General features: G+C 37.3%; 2 protein-coding genes across 2 annotated transcripts in view; both read right to left on the reverse strand.

Moving 5' to 3' along the window:
- The window catches only part of LOC119520498 (olfactory receptor 7A17-like), a 41,358-nt gene extending 25,064 nt beyond the window's left edge, over nt 1-16,294 (reverse strand). The window contains exon 1 of the mRNA XM_037818399.1: nt 16,221-16,294. The gene's annotated coding sequence lies outside the window, so the exon portion shown is untranslated. The remainder of the gene's footprint in view (nt 1-16,220) is intronic.
- On the reverse strand, nt 9,092-14,220 carry LOC119520236 (olfactory receptor 7C1-like). The gene is made up of 3 exons (XM_037817920.1): nt 13,866-14,220; nt 13,404-13,577; nt 9,092-9,120 (listed from the first exon to the last, which is right to left on the reverse strand). Exons 1-3 carry the CDS (start codon nt 14,218-14,220, stop codon nt 9,092-9,094), a joined length of 558 nt encoding a protein of 185 aa, XP_037673848.1.
- Nucleotides 16,295-24,703: the final 8,409 nt, after the last annotated feature.

Genomic DNA, 24,703 nt, shown 5'->3' on the forward strand with positions numbered 1-24,703 from the left:
CAGCCAAATAAATGCAGTCAACCAATATTTGACAAAGGAGCAAGGACAATTCAATGGAGAAATTATGGTCCTTCAACAATCACTGCTGGAACAACAGGATTCACACATGCAAAACAAAAGAGGAACTTACACTCAGGATTGCATATATTTCCCGAAAATTAACTCAATAGGAATCCTACAGTTAAAACTGAAATGCAATAGTATAAAACTTCTAGAATGAAACATAGAAGAAAACCTAGACGACTGTGCTTAGGTGATGAGTATTTAAATTTAGCACCCATGTCAGGATCCATGAGAGAAGAATATTTATAAACTGGACTTTATTAAAGTACAAAATTATTGCTTTGTGAAAGACATTGTTAAGGAATGAAAAGAAAATCCACAGATTTGTAATAAATATTTAAAAACATGTTTAATAAAAGATTTGTATCCAAATATACAAAGAACTCTCAACACCTAACAAGAAAAAAAGCAAACATCCAGTTAATAAATAGGCAAATGATCTGAACCAAATACTAACCAAACAAGATATACAGTTGCAAATAAGCCAATAAAAGTAGTTCAAAATTATTTGCTATTGGGTGTTCCAGCTTGTGAAGCTATCGGAATGCAAAATACCAGAAATGAATTGGCTTTTACAAAGGGGTTATATAAGGTTACAAATTTACTGTTCTAAAGCCATAAAAGAGTCCAAACTGAGGCATCAACAAGAGGATACCTTAACTGAAGAAAGGCTCATGGCATCTGGAACACCTCTGTCAGCTGGGAAGGCATGTGGCTGGCACACTAGTCCTTTGCTCCTGGGTTTTGGTTTCAAAATGACTTTCTCTAAAATGCGTCTGGGCTTTTGTCTCTCATAGCTTCTCTCTCTTAGCTCTTGTGCATCCTTGCTTGTTCTCCCAGGGCATGTCTCTCTAAGCATATCAGATCCCCTCTTAGCTTCTCCAGGACAAACTCTGAGCTTCATTGCTTAGCTTAGCATTGCCAAACATCTTTCTGTCTGCATCTCCAAGGGTCTGGGTCTGTGTCAGCTCTCAGCTCTCCTTTGGACTCCAGTAAACTAATGAAGACCCTTCTTAAATGGGTGGGGTCACATCTCCATGCAAATAATCTAATCAAAATGTCACTCCCAAAACTGGATGGGTCACATCTACATGGAAAAGCAATTAATCGAAAGATCCGACACATAATAACACTGCACCCACAAGATTGGGCTTAAAGAACATTTTTTTTTCGTAGGGGACATAATAGATACAAGCCAGCACATTGGGGAATTGCAACAATAAACCTCAGTGTTACACCATCACACACTTATTAGAATAGCTAAAAACCTAACCAGTGACAATACCAGAAGGCACTGAGGATAGGGTGCAATATAAATCCTCGATCATTGCTACTGAGAATACAAAATGTAGCAGAGCCAGAGGACAGTTTGGCAGTACCAAGTAAAACTAAACATTGCCTTACAATCTGTACTGGTTTGAAGCTTTTAAACCATGCTTGTGGGTGCAGATCTATTGGTGGTAAGATCTTTTGATTGGATTGTTTCAACTGAGATGTGACACAGCCCATTCAAGGTGTGTCTTGGTCCTTTACTGGAGTTCTTTAAGAGGACAAAAGACAGGAAAAGCTGAGAAATCTCAGAGACAGGAAACTCCCAACAGAACCACAAAGAGCCTCTGAAGCCAGAAACTGAAAAGCAACAAAACCTGGGAGAGAAAAACCAGCAGAGTCCAGCCATGTGCCTTCTCATGTGATAGTGGTGACCCAAATACCAGTGGACTTTCTTCAGAGAAGGTATCCTCTTGTCGATGCCTTAATTTGAACATTTCATAGTTATAGAAGTATGAAGCCAATAACCCCAACTGTAAAAGCCAATCAATTTCTGGTATATTGCATAGTAGCAGCTTTAGCAAACTGAAACACTATGCAATACTACAACTGTGTTGTCAGGTATACAGCTAATTTGAACCCTTAAGTCCACACAAAAAAACTACATGTAAATGTTTATAGCAGCTTTACCTATATTCTTCAAAATCTAATAGTATCCATGATGTCCTTCAATAGCTGAGTGGATAAACACATTCCACTGTATCCATAAAATGGAATATTATTCAGTGATAAAAAGAAAGAGTCCATCCAGCCTCAAACATCAAGGATGAATCTTAAATGATTTTTGCTAACTGAAAGACCAGTCTAAATATACTACATAAGTATAATTTCAATTATGACACTGGACTAGGCAAAACAATAGATACTCTGGAATGATCACTTTTTGCATAGGGACTGGGGAGAAGGGAGGAGGGTTGAATAAGTGAAGCACATGGGAATTTTAGAGCAGTGAAACTACTCTATATTATACAATAATTATAGACACATGATTTTATGCATTTGTTAAAACACACTGACATTTACAATACAAAGAGTGAACCTTAATATATGCAAATAAAAGATTTATTCACAATATCAAGGAAATGCCTGCATGGAATGTGAAATGTGACAAAGCAATCTAACTATATACAAATGTATGAAACACCCATGCAAGGGAATGAGTGGAAAAGATGCTGAAATAATATTGGCTATGAATGGAGTCTGGAAAATGAAGGGAACAGAAGCTGTGTATAACTGCTGTACACTTTTGGAGAAAGTTTGTCCCACCAGGGTGTGGGCTAATAATTCTATTACTTCTACCCATGTACACTGGAATCAAACAAATAAGTACATGGATGGAAGATGAGGGGTATACATTTCTGACTGTAGTGTGGGAGGTTACACATAAGCAAGGGGAGGAGGTTAGAAGGTTCCATGTGGTGAAGGTCTGTACTTAGACATATCACCATTATCTCATGAGTAGGTTAATACAGATACAGACAATTACATGCAGAAATATTTATGGATATGTGTACATGCACAGGTTAGTAGAAACATATATATTTCTTTCCTTCTCAGTGGTGAGGGCCTAGAGGTCTGGTAGCAAGTAGCACAGATAAAGCCCAGACCCTGGTGTTTAACATGATTCCTCATTAAAAATCTCCTGGGAGAAATGATGACTCTAGGCTTGGAAAAGAAGTCTATTAGAAGAGCCTTGAGCTTCTTGCAGTACCAAAAAGTAAGTAGGTGCTAAAATAAAGCCCTAATGATGGGGCTATATCAAAGAGACACAGGGCACAGCTCAAAGAGATCCCACTGGCAAACCTGAAAGAAATGGAACAACAAAATAAAGTAGTGTATCACAACCCAAAGTATAAAATAATCTCATGGGTCCATAATGATATACATAAATCATTGAATATATGAATAAGGAGAGACAAATCTCCCATGCAGAATTCCAGTAATTTATTTGGATATTGCTTTCTGAACAAGGAGCATAACTCCTACTCCTAAAGTGTAGGATTCATATAGTGACATTTCCAAAGGTGATATATATGGAAAAGTAGGGAAATGAGGAACTTTAAAGTAGGGAAACCTGGCAAACACTGCTGATCAAGTCAACATCAAAAAGGATAAGTCACATTGATAAGATGTACCTGGATACATGACGCAATGAAAATTGGACTTTAACTCTGGTGTCTTCCTCCATAACCTGAAATTCCAGTCTAATCATGAGAAGAACAACATACTAATTACAACTGAAGGATATTTCCCAAAATACCTGACCAGCACTGCTCAAAAATATCCAGGAAAACAAAATCAAGTGGAGTCCGAGAAACATTTATAACAGATAAATGTAATATGAAATTTGGATGAAAGTTATTCAGAATATGAGAATAGGTGAAAGGTTTAGAAACCTGCATCTACTATCCTTGAATTTTTTCTCTAAATCTAACACTGCTTTTAAAAATTACATTTATTACAAAACAAAATTATTAGTGAAATGCAAACCCCAGGAGACCAAGAACTCCAAGCTTCATTCCAGAAGTGATTACATGCCCTAACAAGAATATTGCTCTGATATTAGTCTCATATTCTTCATCAAATAAATCAGAACAGGGATTTAATTTCAAAGAATAATTTAAAGCATTAAATAAAATAATGAATAGAAAATATCTGGAATTATGCCCTAGTAATAAGAGAATATTTCTATACATTAGGATTTAACCCCACAGAGATCCATTACCCAAACCTCTGTCCATACTTCCACTGTGCTATCTCCAACCCTCATCAACTTTCCAGGGATTTGACAACAGAAATTCATCCAGAGTGAGCTTTCCACAGGACAAGACATTTCAGGAACATCACTTCCTATAAACTCTGCAATTACTCTCCAATAACTTCAAACATAAATATCAGCCTCATGGACAAAACACAAGGTTCTCTGTTATCTGGCTGCTGCCAATGTCTCCAGGCTCATGTTACACTTTTCACTCCCAAGCACTCATTATTCATGAGATACTAGGAAATTCTTTTAAAACCCGACCAGAACTTACAGCTATATTGACCCATATTTATGACACTTCTATCATATTCTCCTCCTGGAATTACTCCAAATCATCCTTCAAGACTCAGTAGAATTATCCATGCCCTTGTGAAGCCTTGTGAGCTCAAATTTCTGGATCCTCTTCACCAGGACTTCAGTGCCACCTCAGTGTATTGTATGTGCTCTTTTCTGCGTCTCTTGCCATATTTAGATGTAATCTCTGAAATAAGGAAAAATGTCTTACTTATTTCTTTATGCCCAGAATAATATTCAGTGCCTACCATGAAGTATTTTACAAATAAACATTTGCTGAATGATTTAAAGAAAAAAAAATGTATGAATGTGGTTAGATAGATACTTCCATGAGGGAAGCCCCATGAGTGAGGGCTAAAGCCAAATGAGAGAAATGAGAAAAAGAAGATATTTTAGTGTATCTCTTACCTCCCTCCACAATCAGTCTTTTTTAACTCGGCTGGATATTGTATGAGTAACTTCTGTTTATGTGTTTTCCCTTTCTTGCCTCCAAAGTTACAACCAATATAAGGGTCCTTGTACTCCTACTACATTACCCCTCTCCAGTGAAGATTCATTGACTCACTCAGAAATCATCAAACAAGAGTCTGATGTCACCAATGCAGATTATTCTTTGAATGAGGTATGAAGTTGGAAGCTCTGCTCTCACAAAGGGCAGGGAGATGGAAGGACTCATGAGGTCTCTAGAAGGCAAAATTTCATTTCCTCCTCACCAGAAATTAGTAAAATAGAATTGAGATAGTATACGGGAAGCATTTAGAATTTCCTCACCTTTAGGGATTTTATTCCCATGAGTGCCATGGATGATGTATTCCTTTGTCTCTCTTCTCCTGGAGATATTTAGCTCTCTGGAGATGAGAAAGAAAACACAATGCAAATTGTGCTAGTGTTCACCTTTGGGAGATAGCTTGGAAATTGATGTTCATCCCTTATCTGAGTAGACTTCCCCCCAGGAGGAGGTCACCTCTCTTTAGCTCAGTCTTCTAGTATTTCAACATCTCCAACAATGATTTCCATATCTCTGCTTCCAGAGAGAGATTCTGGGTACACTAAAACGACTTCCGTCTCTCATCCATCTCCTCCTGTGTTGAATCTGATTCATTGGGATGCCTTCAGTCAATAGCGTTTCCTCTTGTTTCTCTACTTCTCCCTTTCCCCTCCAAGGATAGCAATATTTTTCAAACTCACTCAATCTTTTGTTTTCATTCATTCAACAAATATTTATTCAGAAAATACGGTAGGTAAGCACTAAGTTATGATCTGAGAATCATGAAAAGAATGAGATTCTGTGCTTCCACTCAAACAGTCTCAACAGGCCAAGAGACGTGGAAATTAAAAAAGCAACACCCCAAGATGGTCCTGCAGTCCTGCTGAAGTGTAATTCCATGTTAATGAGGAGCAGCTTTTCTATTTCTGCTAAAACTACTCCTGGGATTTTGATAGGGATTTTGTTCAACCATACATCACTTGGGGTATTACTGACAGTTTATAATATTAATTCTTCCTATACAACAACACAGGCAGTCTTGCCATTTACTTAGGTCCTCTCTAATTGTCTTCAGCAGGGTTTTGCAGTTTTCAGTGTACAAGTCCTTTACCTCTTGAGTTCCACTGATACCCAAGTGTTTTCTTTTTTTAAAATTTAAGATATTGTGCTCAGTGAATTCTTGAAAACTTCCAGTTAGGATTCTTCTTTCTTGTGTATAAAACACAACTGATTTTTACATGTTACTACTGTAGCTTGCATTTGACTTCAATTGTTTATGAACTGAAATAGTTTCTTGTAGATCCTTTTGTATTTTCTAGATAAAGTTTCATGTCATCTTAACTAAAAATAGTTGTACTTCTTCCATTCTAGATGGATGCTTTTTATTATTTTCCATTGCCTAATACTTTTGGGAGAGACTTGCAGTCAAAACTGAATAAGAATAGTGAAACTGGGCATCCTTGTCTTCTTCCAGAACTCAAGGGGAAGGCCTTCACTCTATCATCATTGAGTATAAGATTAGCTTTATTATATGCATACACACACACACACACACACACACACACAAACACACATATAACTTTTATTCATGTCAAGGAAGTTATATTCTTGCCTTATTTTTCTGAGTGTTTTTATCTTCAAAGGGTGCTGGATCTGTCAAATGCATTTTCCAAATCAAATGAGATTATCATGTGAATTTCTGCTTCATTCTGTTAGTGTGATATAGTACACTGATTTACTTTATTATGGTAAACACCCTTGCCTTCACAACATAAATCCAATTTGGTCATGGGGTTTAATTCTTTTACACTTCTGTTGGATTCAGTTTGCTAGTATTTGCTAGTATTTGTTCAATAACGGAAACTGAACCTTAGTTTCCTCTTTTATTATGTCTTTATTTAGCTTTGGGTATCACATTAACATTACCCTCCTAGAATGAATTAGGAAGAGTTCCCTGCGCTTCTATTTGGAAGAATTGGCAAATTATTGGAGTTAATTATTTGAATATTTCATGAAATTCATCATTGAAGCTTTTGGTTCTGGACTTCTCATTGGGAGGTTTTTGGTTACTAATTAAATCTCTTTACTTATTATAGTTTCATTGATATCTCCTATTCCTTCTTGAGTCAATTTAGGCAAGTTGTGTGTTTGTAAGAATTTGCCCATTATTCCCAAATTATTTAGATTGTTAATTGTTCAGAGTATTCACTGATAATCTTTCAATATCTACAATACCTAATAATGTCCCCAATATCATTTCACATTTTGCTAATTGTCATTCTCTCCTTCCTTTCTGTTTCTTAGCTGAAATTTTGCAATTTTATTGCTGTTTTCCCCAGAACCATTCTCTCATGACACACCCCATAACTCCTCTTTCCTTCCAGACCTATAACTACACTAAAGTTCCAATAAGCCCCAAAAGGTGAGGTACAAAGTGTGACCCATGAGGAGGTGTGCTGCCCTCCAAATGTACTGCACGCCTTTTCCAATGTATACCAACATAAATCAGGGAAATATGCATGGGAATAGATATGAAGGATGTTGGATAATATCATGTTGGAAGGAACATAAAGTTAGATCAGGTTGCAAGTGTTGAACTGGCCATGAGAAGTCAGAGTTCTCTAGGGAAACAAAACCATCAAGATATGTCTATAAATATAAGGTTTTATAAAAGTGTCTCCTGCAGCTGTGAGGTATACATGATGCCAAATTCCATAGGGAAGTTTGCAAGTTCTGATGAAGGTTTTTGGTGAATTCCCCAGGGGAGGCTGGCTGACTTAAGAAGAGATGAAAATTCTCTCTTCTGATCTGCTGAAGCCATCACTTCTTTTAAAGCCTTCAACTGATTGGAATAAATGACTCTCATTTTTGAAGACACTGCCTTTTTTTGATAGTAGGTGTAATCAGTCATAGATGGAATCCACATACTGATGATTTAAGGCTACAAAATGTCCTTGAAGTAATGGTTACACCGGTGCTTGCTTGACCAGACAAATGGGCACCATTAACTGAGCACATTTACACATAAACCCAACAATCATAGGCCCACTAAGCAGATTCCTAATTCAGTCACATAACATGAGGGGTTAGAAAGGGATGCATCAGTATGTTCAGTTCACTGGCTGAAGCATGGACCAAACAGTAGCCTATATGACGTGAGGTTGAAATGCCAGACCTACCCTTGTGTAATGTGAAATGAAGGAATCTAAAGGCTTAGGGAGATTGGAATGTTAGAGTAGATTCATCATGTCAGACCTGCTCACACAACCCATCAATGTACAGAGGACTCACCTTTCACAACTGTGAGCAATAAATTTGTGAGACTATTTCCATCATCCCTGAAGGTCCCCCTATTATTTTTATATACATGATAATAGTGTGGGAACTGTTGTCCTTGAATTTGGATCCATAAACACTTGGCAGAAACCAAGTGGTAACACTTAATTGCCAAGACAATGTGGGTGTGGCTGCTGTAATGAAGATCAGAGTCAAAGCTGTGATGAGAATATTCTGACTCATAGGGACATGTGTCATTGAATAGTTGATCTTGGGGTACCTAGAAGTGAAATTGATGGGCAGTCAAAAGGATTCTTACTTGATATCCATAAGCACAAGAGTTCTAGGTCAAGTGAACAAAAGCCTTGTTTGAATCACAAAACAAATTCATAGCCCATCAGTCACTTCCCAGGCTTGGGACAGTTTAGAAGCCCAGCACCCATGGAAGGAAGCCTACATCAGGACACTGTGGGGGAAGGATGCTGCTATATGACCAAAAATGTATGCTGTTGATCTACCTCCCAGCATTCCCCAAGTAGAACAATGACCTTTTATCTGGATGATTGTTCATTTTGGAAAAGGAAATGATCACACATTTCAGGGATTACCAAACACTGGCTCTGAACTGACGTTGCTTCCACAAGACCCAAAATGACACCAGGATCGCTGAGTAAATGTAGGAATTTATGGAGGTCAGGTAATCAATGGAGTTTTTGCTCATGTCTGTCTATACAGTGATTCCAGCTGATTGCCAATTCCTTCTGTGGTTGTTTATACCATCCAGAATGCATAATTGAAATAGACATATTCTGCACCTGACAGAATTCCCACACTGTTTACTTGACTTGTGGAATGAGAGATGTTACAGCAGGAAAGGCCTAGTGGAAGCCACTGTAGCTGTCTCTATCTAGAAACATAGTGAAACAAAAGCAATACGACATTCCCAGAGGAATTGCAGGGATTAGTGCCCCATCAAGGACTTGAAAGATGTGGGAGTACTGATTCCCACAAAATCTCCATTCAATTCTCCTCTGTGGCCTGTGCAGAAAACAAATAGCTGTTTGAAGATGACAGCTGATTTTTGTAAAGTTAACCAGGTGGGGACTCCAATAGCAGCTGCTGTTCCTTATATGATATCACTGTTTGAGGAAATAGAAGATGTTTGAAGATATTTGAAGGTTATTGAAGACCATCTGAGGATACTATTTTTAGTTGAGGTGTAGCCAACTAAATCAGGATGGGTCCTAATCTTAATATTGGGGGATTTGTTGAGAAGACCATAGAGAGAAAGCCACAGGAAAGAGCCAGAAGGCAATGGAACCTAGAAGGGAAAAGCAAAGACATCATCATCTGTATTGCCTTTTGAAAGAAAAGCTGAGGAACTGAGCATTCTTGGCAGCCAACCCCAGAACTCTACTGTCTACAAGGACTCTGTCTAGCTTACACCTCGATTTGGAATTTTTCCAGCCTCAAAAGATTGAGCTGAATTTCCCATTGGTTAAGCCAATCCATTGTATAGTGTTTGTTGCAACAGTTGGGAATGTACCACACCCAAAATACACCTTCATGTCCGAACTCAAGGATATATAAACTCTGTAGGCCACTGTCATAAACTAGTGTGCAGAAAAATTGATCGTCTCTCACTTCCAAAGCCCATCACTCTGGTCCATTATATTGATATTATGCTGATTTAACGTAGCAAGTGAGAAGTAGCAACTACTCCAGTCTTATTGGAAAGGCATTTGCATGTCAGAGTGTAGCAGAACAAATCAACCAAAATTCAGGAGCCTTCCACGTTAGTGAAATTTCTAGGTGTCCAATGTTGTGGAGTGTGTAGAGATTACCCTTCTAAGGCAAAGGATAAGCTCTGGCATCTGGCTCTTCCTATGACCCAAAAATTACACTTATTTGGCATCTTTGGATTTGACATATTCCTCAGTTGGATGTCGTTTTCCAGCCCATTTACTGAGTGCCCTGAAAAGCTGCCAGTTTTGAGTGAGAACTTCATAAAAAAAGAGGATATGCCGCAGGTCCAGTCCACTGTGCAAGCTGCTCTGCCACTTGAGCCACATGATCCAATGGTGATAGAAGTTTCACTGGGAAATATAGAGGACATTTGGAGTCTTTGGCATAACTCTATGGCAGAACCAAAGTGAAGCCCCTAAGGAACTTGGAGCAAAGCCCTACCATCCTCTTTAGGTAACTACTCTCCTTTGGAAAAACACATTTTTCCCATTAGGGGTGGGGCAAGTTGGAGGATTGGTGAGGTGTATGTTTTAGTTACTCCTCCAGGAAAGTAGGTAGAAAGCCAGCAACTGCGTGGACTGGACACCACAGAGCAATTTGACTTTCGGCGTACCTCATACAACACTCATGAACACATCGAACTGCTGAGATCAGCAAAATCTGTAAATTTTTGTGGCCAGGGGACCCATGCCCCTCCCTGCCAGGCTCAGTCCCATGGAAAGAGGGTTTGTCAGCGCTGGGAAGGAGAACGGAGAACTGCAGTGGTGGCTCTTATCGGAGACTCATCCTACTGATCCATACTACAATCATAGATAGACTGAGACCAGACACCAGAGAATCTGAGAGCAACCATCCCAGCAGACAGGAGATAGGGATAGCAAGAAACAGCAAGAAAAGCCCAAAAAGAAAATTGGAGGCTTTTTGGAGTTCTGGTGAACATAGAAAGCGTAAGGGCAGAGCTCAGGCCCTGAGGCTCATATGCAAATCCCAAAGAAAAACTGATCTCCCTGCCCCCTGGATTTTTCCTTAATGGCCCTAATTGCCTTGTCTCTTAGCATTTCAATGACCCATTAGATCTCCAAGGAAGGCCCTTTTTTTTAATCTTTGTTTTTCTCTTTCTAAACAATTACTGTAAGAAGCCCAATACAGAAAGCCTCAAAGACTTGCAATTTGGGCAGTTCAACACAAGAGCAGAACTAAGAGAGCTCTGAGACAAAAGGCAATAATCCAGTGGCTGAGAAAATTCACTAAACACCACAACTTCCCAAGAAAAGGGGGGCATCCGCTCAGCGGACTGGGAGCCTCCCTACACAGCCCTGCAGCCCAGAACTGCTCTGGAGGGATGGCACTCACCTGTGACATAGCACAGTCATCCCTCAACAGAGGACCAGGGGCTGCACAGCCTGGAAAAGGGACCCAATTGCAAGTCTCAGGGGCCATACGAAGGACTTGTGGGTTAGTGGCAGAGACAAACTGTGGCAAGACTGAACTGAAGGATTAGACTATTGCAGCACCTTTAAAACTCCAGGAACACCAGGGAGATTTGATTGTTAGAGCCACCCCCCCTCCCTGACCACCCAGACACACGCCCCATGTACAGGGTGGGCAATACCAACTACACATGCAAGCTTGGAACACCAATTGGACCCCATAAGACTCACTCCCCCACTTACCACAAAGGCAAAGTGGGGGAGAACTGGATTGAGGGGAACAGGTGGCTTGTGGACGCCACCTGCTTGTTAGTTAGAGAAAGTGTACTTCATGATGCTGTAGATCAGATAAATTAGAGATAAGGAATTCAATTGGTCTACAAATCCTAAAAGAACCTTATCAGGTTAAGCAAATGCCCAGAAGCCAAAAACAACAGAAAAGTTTGAAGGATATGAAAAAACCAGACGATATGGATAACCCAAGTCCAAGCACTCAAATCAAAAGATCAGAGGAGACACAGCACCTAGAGCAGCTAATCAAAGAACTAAAGATGAATGATGAGAGCATGGCACAGGATATAAAGGACATCAAGAAGACCCTAGAAGAGCATAAAGAAGACATTGCAAGACTAAATAAAAAAATAGATGATCTTATGGAAATTAAAGAAACCGTTGGAGAATTAAACAGATTCTGGATACTCATAGCACAAGACTAGAGGAAGTTGAACAATGAATCAGTGACCTGGAAGATGACAGAATGGAAAATGAAAGCACAAAAGAAAGAGTAGGGAAAAAATCAAACCTCAACCAACCAATCACAAGCCAAGAGATCCAATCAGTCATCAAAAAGCTTCCCACAAATAAATGCCCAGGGCCAGATGGCTTCACAGGGCAATTCTACCAAACTTTCCAGAAAGAACTGACACCAATCTTGCTTAAATTCTTTCAAAATATCAAAGAAAATGGAACACTACCTAACTCATTTTATGAAGCTAACATCAAGCTAATACCAAAACCAGGCAAAGATGCTACAAAAAAGGAAAACTGCCAGCCAATCTCCCTAATGAATATAGATGCAAAAATCCTCAACAAAATACTTGCAAATCGAATCCAAAGACACATTAGAAAAATCATACACCATGACCAAGTGGTGCTAATTCCAGGCATGCAAGAATGCTTCAAAATAAGAAAATCAATCAATGTATTACAACACATTAACAAATCAAAGGGGAAAAATCAAATGATCATCTCAATAGATACTTGAAAAGCATTCGACAAAATCCAACATCCCTTTTTGATACTTTGAAAGGTAGGAATTGAAGGAAACTTCCTCAATATGATAAAGTGCATATATGAAAAACCCACAGCCAGCATAGTACTCAATGGTGAGAGACTGAAAGCCTTCCCTCTAAGATCAGGAACAAGACAAGGATGCCCGCTGTCACCACTGTTATTCAACATTGTGCTGGAAGTGCTAGCCATGGCAATCCAGCAAGACAAAGAAATAAAAGGCATCCAAATTGGAAAGGAAGAAGTAAAACTCTCATTGTTTGCAGATGATATGATCTTATATCTGGAAAACCCCGAGAAATTGACAATACAGCTACTAGAGCTAATAAATTTAGCAAAGTAGCAGGATGCAAGATTAATGCAAATAAGCCAGTAATGTTTCTATATGCTAGAAATGAACAAACTGAAAAGACGCTCAAGAAAAAGATACCATTTTCAACAGCAACTTAAAAAACAAGTACCTGGGAATAAACTTAACCAATGATACAAAAGACCTATACAAAGAAAACTACATAACTCTACTAAAAGAAATAGAAGGGGACCTTACAAGATGGAAAAATACTCCATGTTCATGGAGAAGAAGGCTAAATGTCACTAAGATGTCAACTCTACCCAAACTCATCTATGGATTCAATGCAATCTCAATCAAAATTCCAACAACCTACTTTGCAGACGTGGAAAAGCTAGTTATCAAATTTATTGGAAAAGGGAAGATGCCTCAAACTGAGGAGTTTTTCTAAAGCATGTTTTATGTCCTTGTTTCGAAGACTGTAGATAAAGGGGTTCAGCATGGGAATGACAACTGTGTATGTCACTGAAACTATTGCACTTGTCCTTGAGTTTTGAGTAGCAGCAGAACTAAGATACACTCCAAGACCTGTACCATAAAACAGGGACACTACAGAGAGGTGAGACCCACAGGTGGAAAATGCTTTACACTTGCCCCCAACTGATGAAACTCTCAAAATTGAGGATAGAATCTTAGAGTAAGACAGAAGGATACCAGTGAGGGAAATACCACCCACGATTCCAGGTGCAAAATGTGTCACAATGTCATTAAGGAAGGTGTCCAAACAAGCAAGGTGGACTACTTGATCAAGTTCACAGAAAAAGTGGGGGATTTCCAACTCGGCACAAAAAGACAATTGCAAAACCATTAAGACAAGAAAAAGAGAAACCAGAACACTCAATAACCAGGAAGCCAGCAGCAAAAGAACACAGAGCCGGGGGTTCATAATGACCATGTAGTGCAGGGGGTGACAGATGGCCACGAAGCGGTCATAGGCCATCACAGTCAAGAGAAAGTTGTCTACTTCTCCAAAAAGAATGAAAAAGTACATCTGGGTGAGGCAGTTTTCATAGGATATGATTTTACTCTTTGTCTGGATGTTCAACAGCATCTTTGGGATAGTGTTGGAGATAAAACATGTATCTGTAAAAGACAGATTAGAGAGGAAGAAGTACATAGGTGTGTGGAGGTGGGAGTCAGAGAAGATGGCCAGGATGATGAGCAAGTTTCCAAAGAAAGTGACCAGGTACATCACCAGGAACAGCCCAAAGAGGAGGGGCTGCACTTCTGTATCTTCTGACAGTCCAAGGAGGATAAATTCTGAAACATGTGTTTGATTTTCTGGTTCCATGTAGCTGATGAAACTGCTGGAAAAAAGCCCAGAACAATGAATATTTGACCATGAGCAGTGATCAGCAAATTAACTCAAATGCTATCATTTCTATGGGAAACAGATTTAATTAATTACTCCTTATTTTATATAGACATATCTAGGGCACAATATCTGACAATACCATGGAAACCAACTGCTCCTGGTTCTCCTTTATGCTGTTGTTGAGTAGCCATACTTCTTCACAACTATAAACATTTTCCCAAGGCAGGAAGCTCCTCTACAAAAGCTCTTAGACTATTTTATTTGACACTCATTTTGACCAGCCATTTTGAGTCAAGTGATAAAAAAGCAGGGGTAAGGCATATTGATGATGGAAGCACAATATTTTGGATGCAGTTAATATTACCAAGTGATACCCCTGAAAATGGTTTAATGACAAATTTTGAGCTGCATATAGGTTACTGCATTAAAGGTTAAAAACAATCAAATAAATCAATCTTAATGGATAAGAAGACTCCATATTATTAAGACGCCATTTCTTCCCAAACTGATCTACATATTCAACTCAATCCTATTCTAAATGCCAGCAAGTTCTTTTGTAGCTATTGAAAAATTATTCTCAAGCTTCTACAGCAAGAAAAAACACCTAAATAGCCTAAACAATACTGAGGAAGACATAAGAAGTTGGAAGACTAATACTACCTGTTTTCAAGTCTATTTATAAAGACACAATAATCAAACACTGTTGTTTTGGTGAAATAGACACATAGATTAATGTTGGAGAGCCCAGAAATAGACCTACACAAATGCAATCAATTGATCTTTGACAAAGGAGTAAGGGCAATTCAATCAAAAAAGTATGGTCTTTTCAACAAATGTTGGGTCAATGGGATGCAGAAGTGCAAAACTCAAAAGGAATTTACACACAGATTTTATGCCTTTCACAAAAATTACCTCAAAATAAATTCCATGCTTAAAACTAAAATGTAAAATATAAAACTTCTAGAATAAAGCATAGAAGAACATCTGGGGTGGTTTGGTGATGAGTTTTTAGATAATAGCACCCAAGGCAAGACACATGATGGAAAAAATTTCATAATTTTGATTTTATTCAAATGTAAAACCACTTCTCTGTGAAAAACATTCATAAGGGAATGAAAGAAAATCCACTGATTTCAAGAAAAATATTTGCATAGTCATATCAGATAAATGATTTGTACCCAAATTACACTGATTTCTTAACCCCCAATCTAAAAATGGGCAAAAGACCGGAACATAAGATAGTTTGCCAGTTTCTTGTCGAAGTAAACATATTCTTACCACGCAATCCAGCAAGTGCACTCTTACGTATGCACCTCTTTGGAAACTTACATCCACACAGAAACCCACAAAGAATGTCTGTAGCACCTTTATTTATACTCTCCCAGTCTGAAAACAACAAAGATATCCTTTAGAAGGTGAATGGATAAACACACTCTGCTTTATCTAGACAATGGAATATTATTCAGTGATACAAAGAAATAATCTACCCAGCCAACAATGTCAAGGATGAATGTTAAATGATTGTGGCTAATTGAAAGAAACCAGTCTAAACATGCTACCTGATCATAATTTCAATTATATTAACTTAAAGATTAGGCAAAAATAAAGACAATTGAATGATCACTGGCTGCCAGTGGATTTTGTAGTGGGGAGGAGGGTTGAATAGGTGAAGCCCAGGGAACCCAACTCACCAGAATTTTAGTGTCACCTCAGGATATTGCAGTGACTCATCTCTAGCTTTTTCACTAGGTAGGACATGTATGATAAACCTCCCTTTATGTGTTTTCCATGTTGATTCCCCTAAAGACACAACCAATAAAAGGGGTCGCTGTCCTCATAATACTTTCCCCTACTCTGGTGAAGATTCTGTGACTCACCCAGAAATTATCAAAGAGGGGTCTGATCACCGAGGCAGATTCTTCCTTGGATGAAGGATGAAGTTGGAAGCTCTGCTCCCAGGAAGGGCAGGGAGATGGCACCACTCATGTGGTCTCTAGAAGGCAAGATTGTGTTTCCTCCTCACCAGAGGTTAGTAAAGTAGATGAGATAGTGTAGTTGGAGCATTTAGAGCTCCCATGCCTGTAGGGATTTCATTCCCTTGAGTGTCCATGAATGATTATTCTTTTGTCTCTCTACTCCTGGAGATATTTAGTTCACCAGAGACAAGAAAGAAAAACACAATGAAATTTTGTGCAACTTTTGACCCTTTGGGGACAGCTTGGAGCTTCATGTTCACCTCTTATCTCAGTGGACTCCTTCCTCCCAGGAGGTCACCTCTCCTTAGGTGTTTACTCTGGTACCACAAGGTTTCCCATGATGATGTCTGTATCACTGATCCTGGAGAGAGATTCTGGGTGCACTAAAATATCTTCTGTCTGATCTGTCTCCTCCTGTGTTGTATCTCATTCACGGGAATGCCCTCCCTCAACATTATTTCCTATTGTTACTCTACTTCTCCTTTCTCCCCCATCATTAGCAATATCTGTCCAACTCTCTTCACATTAGTTTTTTAAGTCATAAAACAAATACTTCTTCAGCATACTGCATGGTAAGCACCAAATTATCGTCTGATAATTGAGAAGAGTAAGTTATTGTGCTTCTCCTCAAACAGCCTAAACACACCAAGAGATATGTAAATAAATAAATGCAGTACCCAAATGTGGTCCTGCAGGCCTGGTGCTTAATAATATTAATCCTTTCTATCCAAGAAAACATTTGTCTTGCCATTTACTTAGGTCTTCCCTAATTTCCTTCAGCAGTGTTTTGTACCTTTCAGTATCCTCATCTCTCACTGCTTCAGATAAAATTATTCCTAGGCATTTGTATTTCCTCCTTGGAAAAGTGTTTATCCATGTCTTTGGCCCATTTTTAATTCAGATGATTGTCTTTTTGTTGTTGAGTAAGATCACTTTATATGTTATGGAAATATGCATATATAAGCAATACTTATGGCAAGAACATACTACTACCTAGATTGCCAAAAATGCAGTGCATCTGTGGAGCCAATTTCAGTGGCATTTTCTTGATTAGACAATGTTCCTGATGATAGAAGAAGTATAATATTCCTGGCTGCCCTGATTCTCAGTGTTATCTACACTTCCAGTTACTTGAGAGACATACCTCGAGCTTCTGAACAATGTTACTTAAATGTTACAATGCTTGAGAGACATACCTCTAGTTTCTCAACAATGTTACTTAAGTGTTACAATGCTTACTGAATTTCTTCTCAACATCCTTAAAGAGAGCTTTATTTTTTTTCAGAAAGAGAGTTCTGCTTAAAGAAAGTAAGCCACACAGTTGAACTATTAGATACAAGAACTGATTGCAAAAACACAGATTTCCAGGTTAGGAATTTAGGAATTGATATATGAACTTTTTGGTTGTGAAAACAACAAGGTCACTATTTCCAATGGATAAATGCACACCAATAGTGTAATGTATAACACTAATTGACAAAACATGGTTTTCAGGAACCCCATAAGACAGCCTAGGGAACATTTTGGAAAAGTGACTGGTTTATGTGATAAATGAGTTTCTTGGGAATCATAATTCAAGGAATGTGGAATAAAATGGGGCTTTAAATTCATTAGAGAGATTTCCCCAAAAATGACACTTTGAGGATTTATAATTCTCAGATTATTGCACAATCGAAAACCAGAAATTATCTAGGACTGCAAGAATAGAATCCCTTTTCTCTGACAACTGCAGTTCTTGTGTGGTGTGACCAAAAACAGTCTGATCCTGTGGGTTAGTGAATTACAAAATAAGATGAATTCTTACCATTGACAAAGAAAGTGAAATGGGTAAAAAAAAAAAAAAAAAAAAAAAATGACCAGAACATTTTTTCACAATTGGACACTGTTTCCGATAATAACAGATCCCAAAATGCCACTTGGGCTTGCCAAACAAAACAAGGGCTCTGAGGTCAGGTGATAAATGAAGCATCCACCTTAGTTTACCTTGCAAAGAACACAGTCAATCTTAAAGCTATGAATTACTTCCAAACTTATGGGATAAATAGCCAAAAAAATCATGGTTGGCAATGTGCAAAATGTGCACATTGCTATTTATGATGTGTCAATGAACAATGTTATTGTAGGAAGTGCCAAGGGAAATTTCCTGAAAATGTTCCTGCCTATGAAAATAATTTTTAAGGAGAAACATTACATCACTGGAATAATCACAGAGATTAGTGATACCCTAATTTTGAAAATCCAAGAGTCCTAATGTCTGTTACATGCCCACCTAACTTACGTTGTGGACAGTACAGGAGAAAGTCATATATCAGAGATGGAATGTGCATTATTGAAAATTAGTTACATGCTGAGTGTAGTGCAGTATGTGACCTCTTTCTGCAGCTGATTAACACAGACTTTTGCAACAGGGGCAAAGCCTGTGATGAGGTAAATGATTTTTCACCAAGAGCATTAAACACAAGAGACGGTGCTTTCATCTGGCAGAGACTGCCATACACCTTCATCCTCCAACACTTCCCATAATTTTATATAAAACTGATTACCTGTGTTAAATGTTTTGCTACTGAAAATTCAGGCAGGACATTGTCTTCAACACATGACTTCCCTGTCACTGGCTCTAGAGAGAAATTCTGGTATATTACATATCTTCTGTCCCCAATCTGTCTCTTTTGGTATTGACTCTCATTCATGGAGCTGCCTTCTCTCAACATTATTTCCTCCCATTTCACTGCTTCTCCTTCCTCCCCCATCATTATCAATATCAGTTCAACAGACTCATCCATTTGTTTTCAGTAATTCAATAAATATATATTCAGTAATACTGTATGGTAAGCACTAAACTATGGGCTGGGAATGAAGAAAAGAGTAAGATATTTTGCTTCCACTCAAACAGTCTGAACAGGCCAAGAGACATGGAAATAAATAAATGCAATATCCTAAGGTAGTGCTGCAGCCCTGGTGAAGTGAAATTCCTTATGAATAAGGGTTGAAGCTGTAAATCACTTTGGATATTATTGACATCTTAGTAATATTCATTTTCCTATCCAAGAACATTGGATGTCTTGCCTTTCAGTCAGGTCTTTCCTAATATCTTCCAGGAGTGTTTTGTAGTTTCAGTGTATAAGTCCTTCACCTCTCTAATTAAAATTATTCCAAGTATTTTATTCTTTTAAATACTATGGTGGATGAATTTTTTTGAAAATTTCCACTTAGGAATGTTATTTCCTGGTGTGTAAAATCGCAACTGATTGTTGCCTGTTAGTCTTGTACTTTGTATTTCCCTGTTTTCTGTTATTGAAATTTTCTTGTGGATGATTTCATATTTTCCATATCATCATGTCATCTCTGAATACAATCAATTTTACTTCTCTATTTGCTGTTTCAATGTGTTTTATTTTATTTTATTGTCTAATTTCTTTGGCAAGTACTTCTGGTAAAATAGTGAATAGCAACAGTGAAAGCAGATATTCCTGTGTTATTCCAGACTTCCAGGGGAAGGCCTTCCCTCTTTCAGCACTCACTATAAGATTAGCTGTGTTTTTATGTATGTGTCCTTTATCAGGTAGAGGATGTTACATTCTATTCTTATTTTTCTGAGTGTTTTTTGTGGTGAAAGGGCGTTGGACACTGTCAAATGCATTTTATGCATCAGTTGAGGTTTTCCTGTAATTTTCCCCATTGTTCTGTGAATGTGGTGTTTTACCTTGATACATTTTCTTATGCAGAGCATCCTTGAATCTTGGAATATATACTGCTTGGTCATGGTGGTTAATTATTTTAATATAGTGTTGGATTCAATTTGCTAGTATTTTGTTGAGGATTTTGCATCTATATTCATGAAAGAAATTGGTTCTCAGTTTGCTTTTCTCATTATATCCTTATGTGTCTTTGGTATCACAATAACAGTAGTCTCATATAATGAGTTAAGAAGAGTTTGTTCTTCTTCAATTTGGAAAAGTTTGAGAAGTATTGGAATTAATTTGTCTTTCAATGTTAATAGAATTCCCCACTGAAACGTTCTAATCCTGGACTTCTCTTCCTTGTGAGGTTTTTGATGCCTGATTCAATCTCTTTACTTCCTAAATATCTGTTGTGATCTTCCTCAGTCAGCTCAGGTAACCTGCAAGTTTCTAGGGATTTTCTCCTACAGTATCTAAATTGTTGGCATGCAATTGTTCATACTATTCACTAATAATACTTTTTATCTTTCAGTATCAGAAGCACTGTCGCCAATTTCCGTTTGGATTTTAGTGATTTGCTTCTCTTTTTTTCCCTTTCAGTCTAGCTAAATGTTTGCAATTTATTGAAATTTTCCAAGAACCAGTTTTAATTTCATTGGTACACTCAATTGTTTTTCTCCTCTCCATTTCATTTATCTCCAGTCTAACTTGATAACTGTACTTAAAGAGGTTACATATGTGGTTACATATGTGGATAGACTTTTCTTAGGAAATGCACATGGAATTATTATGTGTTCAAGGAGCATAATATAAATAGCTACTCTAATATGTTTAAAATACAGATGGATGACAGATGGGGGGACAGAGAATCATAGAGAAAGGGGGAAATTTTTTTATAATCTGTGTGTCTGTGCATCTTCAGGATTGGGTTTCTATCATTTTTGTAATGGTCGTTTAAGTTTGAAAGAATTTCAAAATGAAATGTTGAAGGAAAAATAAATTATAGCTGCATGTGAACTCCCCTACCCAAAATAGTTCCCTATTCTATCTTATTTTGAGGCTCAATCATTGTCTTATTTTTAGGCCAGATCAGGGATATATTTGAAAGATTATTTTAAATTGTTTTTCCAGCTTTTTATTTATCAACACAGAAGTGTTGTTCCTTCCATTAAGGCAGAGCTACAATGCTATCAATCTGTCAACAAGTGGTTACAAGGATAAGAGTCCACGTGGACCTCAGCCTTGACTTCTGCTGTTGGAGGTTGAGGAACTCAACAATGTCTGCAACCAAATCTGCCTCAGTGAGTCTAAGTCGATGACTCAGCCCAAGAATAACTTCTATCCCTCCCAGTGAGGTTACTCTGTTCATGAGTGCATTGGGCAAGGACAGAAGCAACTGGAAGGAAGAGCTCACTGTCATCCAAAGAATGGCTAAACTTGTCCATGGATTACCATAATTTGCTCTCCTGAAGTTGTTCTTTGGTTAGAATTCTCATGAGATGCAAATATCTTCATGTTCTGCACTTACTCAGGGATGTATAATAATTCATTGTGTTATATCAGCATTTCCCTGGCACTGTACAACACTAATACAAGTGGAGAATTTGGGAGACAATGTACTGATTGCAATTAACAGCAATACCTTAATATTCTTTCATCTGTAGTAACAAATGTGCCACACCAATACTAGGGGTCAAAAATATGGAGGGAAATGGATGGGATATTTTGGGTTTTCTTTCATAATTTTATTTTATCTTCCTCTTATTATTATTATTGGAGGTATGAAAATATTCTAAAATTGATTATGCTGATGATTGCACAACTATGTGATGATACTGGGAGCCAGTGATGGTACACATTGGATGGACTGTATGGTGTGTGAATATACCTCAATAAAATTGCATTTAAAAAAATCAAAATAAAAAATTATCCATAGGTATTTTATTCTTTAGGATGCAGTGGTGAATGAATTTTTTGAGACTTCCTGTTTTGAACGTTCTCTGCTGGTATACAAAACACAACTGATTTTTGCATATTAATCTTGTAGCCTGCATTGGCTGAATTCATTTATGAGCTCTAGAAGTTTTCTTGTGGATGCTTTCATATTTTCTATATAAAGTATCATATCTTCTATGAATATGGATGATTTTACTGCTTCCTTTCCCATTCAGATGTCTCTTGTTTCATTCTATCACTCAACTGATACGGCAAGGAATCCCAGTACAATCCTGAACAGCAATAGTGAAAGTGGCATCCTTTATGTCTTTATGCTGCTTTGACATCACATTAATGTTACCCTCATAGAATGAATTAGGAAGAGCTCCCTCCTCTTCTATTTGGAAGATTTGGGGAAGTATCAGAGTTAATTCTGCTTTCAATGCTTCTTGGAATTCACCGTGGGAGCTGTCAGGTCCCGGACTTCTCTTTCATAGGAGGATTCTGACTACTGATGAGTCTCTTTACATATTATAGGTGTGTTGAAATCTTTTTCTTCCTGAGACAATTTAGGTAAGTTGGATTTCTAGGAATTTATCCTTTGCTTCTAAATTATCCAGATTGTTGGCATGCAGTTATTCATAGTATTCATTAATAATCCTTTAATTTCTATAATATCTAATAGTATCCCCCATTTCACTGTGGATTTTAGTAATTTGCATCCTCTCTCCTTTTTTCTTATTCAGTCTGAGTAAATGATTGCAGTTTTATTGATCTTTTCCAAAAACCAACTTCTAGTTTCATTGGTTTTATTCTTTATTTCATTTATCTCTAGCAGTCCAATCTTTATTATTTCTTTCATTCTACTAGCTTTAGTTTAATTTACCCTTCATTTCCTAGTTCTTCCTGAGGTGAAGTTAGGTTATGGATCTTTTATCTTTCAGTCTTATTTTTTAAAACAGACATTCATAGCTATAAATTTCCCTCTGAGCACTGATTTTGCTGCATCCCATAAGTACTGGTATACTGAGTTTCCAATTCATTCATCTGGAGATATTTCCTGATTTCTGACATGATTTATTTTTTGGCCCTTTGATTGTTCAAGAGGGTGTTGTATAACTTCCACTCAGATTTGTTCAGTATTGTGCTCTGATACTTTATTTTTAGTTAAAGGCTATTTAATCTGCTATTAGGATAGCCAACCCAGCTCCTTTATTTACTATTTGCTTGGAATATTTTTGTCTGTCCTTTCACATTCAACTATTTGAGAATTGAGTATACTCTCAAGTAGTTGAATGTAAACAATATATTGCTGGATCATGCTTTTTTTTCTTATCTCTTCTGCCAGTGTCTTCTAACTGGAGAAGTCAATTCATTTACATGTGAATAATTACTGATAAGGCAAGGCATAATTCAGTCATTTTCTTCCTAGTTTCTTGTACATCTTACACCTTTTTGTCCCTCATTTTCTCCAATGCTGCCTTCTTTTGTGTATAGATGATCTATGTTAGTGATGTAAATTGATCACCTTCTCATTTAATTTACATGTATATTATAGATATACTCTTTGCAGTCACCATGGGGTTTAAATTCAATATCCAAAATCTATAACACAATAGTTTGAAATGATGCTAACTTGACTTCAAAAGCATCTGCAATCGTAGCTCTTATACCCCTCTCCCTCACTCATAATATTCTTCCCTTGAAACATTTTCTCTTTATTTATTTCTTGCCTAATAACATAGACATATGATGATTTATGCTTCTGTATTTTACATCGTGTGAGAAATGAAAAGTAGTGTTACATACTGAGAATGCAATAATACTGGAATAATTGCATTCACCCATGTAGTTATATTTACCTAGATGTTTATTTTTTCAGATGGCCCTGAGCTACAGTCTAGCGTCCTTTCCTTTCAACCTGAAAAATTCCATGTAATATTTTTTTAATGCAGATCTAGTTCTGTTGATCTCCATGCTTTTGTCTTTCTGGGAAATTCTTAAACTCACCATGTAACATTAGGCACAGACAAGCAGTATCTAGATTTCCATTTTTGTCCAGTGTCCTATTTAACACTGGTCTTTAGAATGATAAAGAGACATATATCTTTTAGCAGAGATTCCATTTTGTGAAGGTCTGAGTTTATATCCTTCTTAAAGCTATTACACTATAGTATAATATCAAGTTCTTCCATGTTGACAGATTCTCTCAAACTGCAGCTCATTATCAATGTTAAAGATTTTGAACTTGATAACTGTACTTTAAGTGATTACATATGTGAATAGCCTTTTTCTTAGGAAAATTACATGAAATTATTATGAGTCCCAGGAGAATAATATATATAATATACACTAAAATATTTTAAAGATGGATAGATAGATAGATGATAGATAGATAGATAGATAGATAGATGATAGAATGATATAGAAAATGTGGCACAATTTTATAATTCATGGATCTGAGTGTCTTCAGGAAGATGTTGAAGTTGTCTGATTGTGTTGGTATCATTTATACAACTGCCCATTAAGTTTGAAAGTGTTTGAAAACAAAATGTTGAAGGAAAAATAAACTACAGCAGTATTTGAGCTACCATACCCAACAGACTTACCTATTATATTTTATTTTGTGGCTCAATAATTTTATTTCAAGCCAGATCTGAGATCTATTTGAAGGATTATTTTTCTGCAGTCCTATGACTTAAAAAAAATTTTTTTTCTAGTATTACATGTAAAACCTAAAATTGCCAATTTTATTCATTTCCAAATATA

This window comes from Choloepus didactylus, chromosome 25, assembly GCF_015220235.1.
Source record: "Choloepus didactylus isolate mChoDid1 chromosome 25, mChoDid1.pri, whole genome shotgun sequence".
In the NCBI taxonomy this organism is placed as follows: domain Eukaryota; kingdom Metazoa; phylum Chordata; class Mammalia; order Pilosa; family Megalonychidae; genus Choloepus; species Choloepus didactylus.

Bases quoted from the DNA above. Each gene is read 5' to 3' on its own strand.
- LOC119520236 (XM_037817920.1), bottom strand. From the start codon at position 14,220: ATGTACCTGGTCACTTTCTTTGGAAACTTGCTCATCATCCTGGCCATC. The intron at 13,578-13,865 runs GTGTTCTGGTTT...ACCTCTCTGTAG, and splicing joins GCTGGCTTCCTGGTTATTGA to TGTCCCTGTTTTATGGTACA. The intron at 9,121-13,403 runs GTTTGAGGCATC...CTATGTTTCTAG, and splicing joins TGCTTTAGAAAAACTCCTCA to ATAGAGACAGCTACAGTGGC.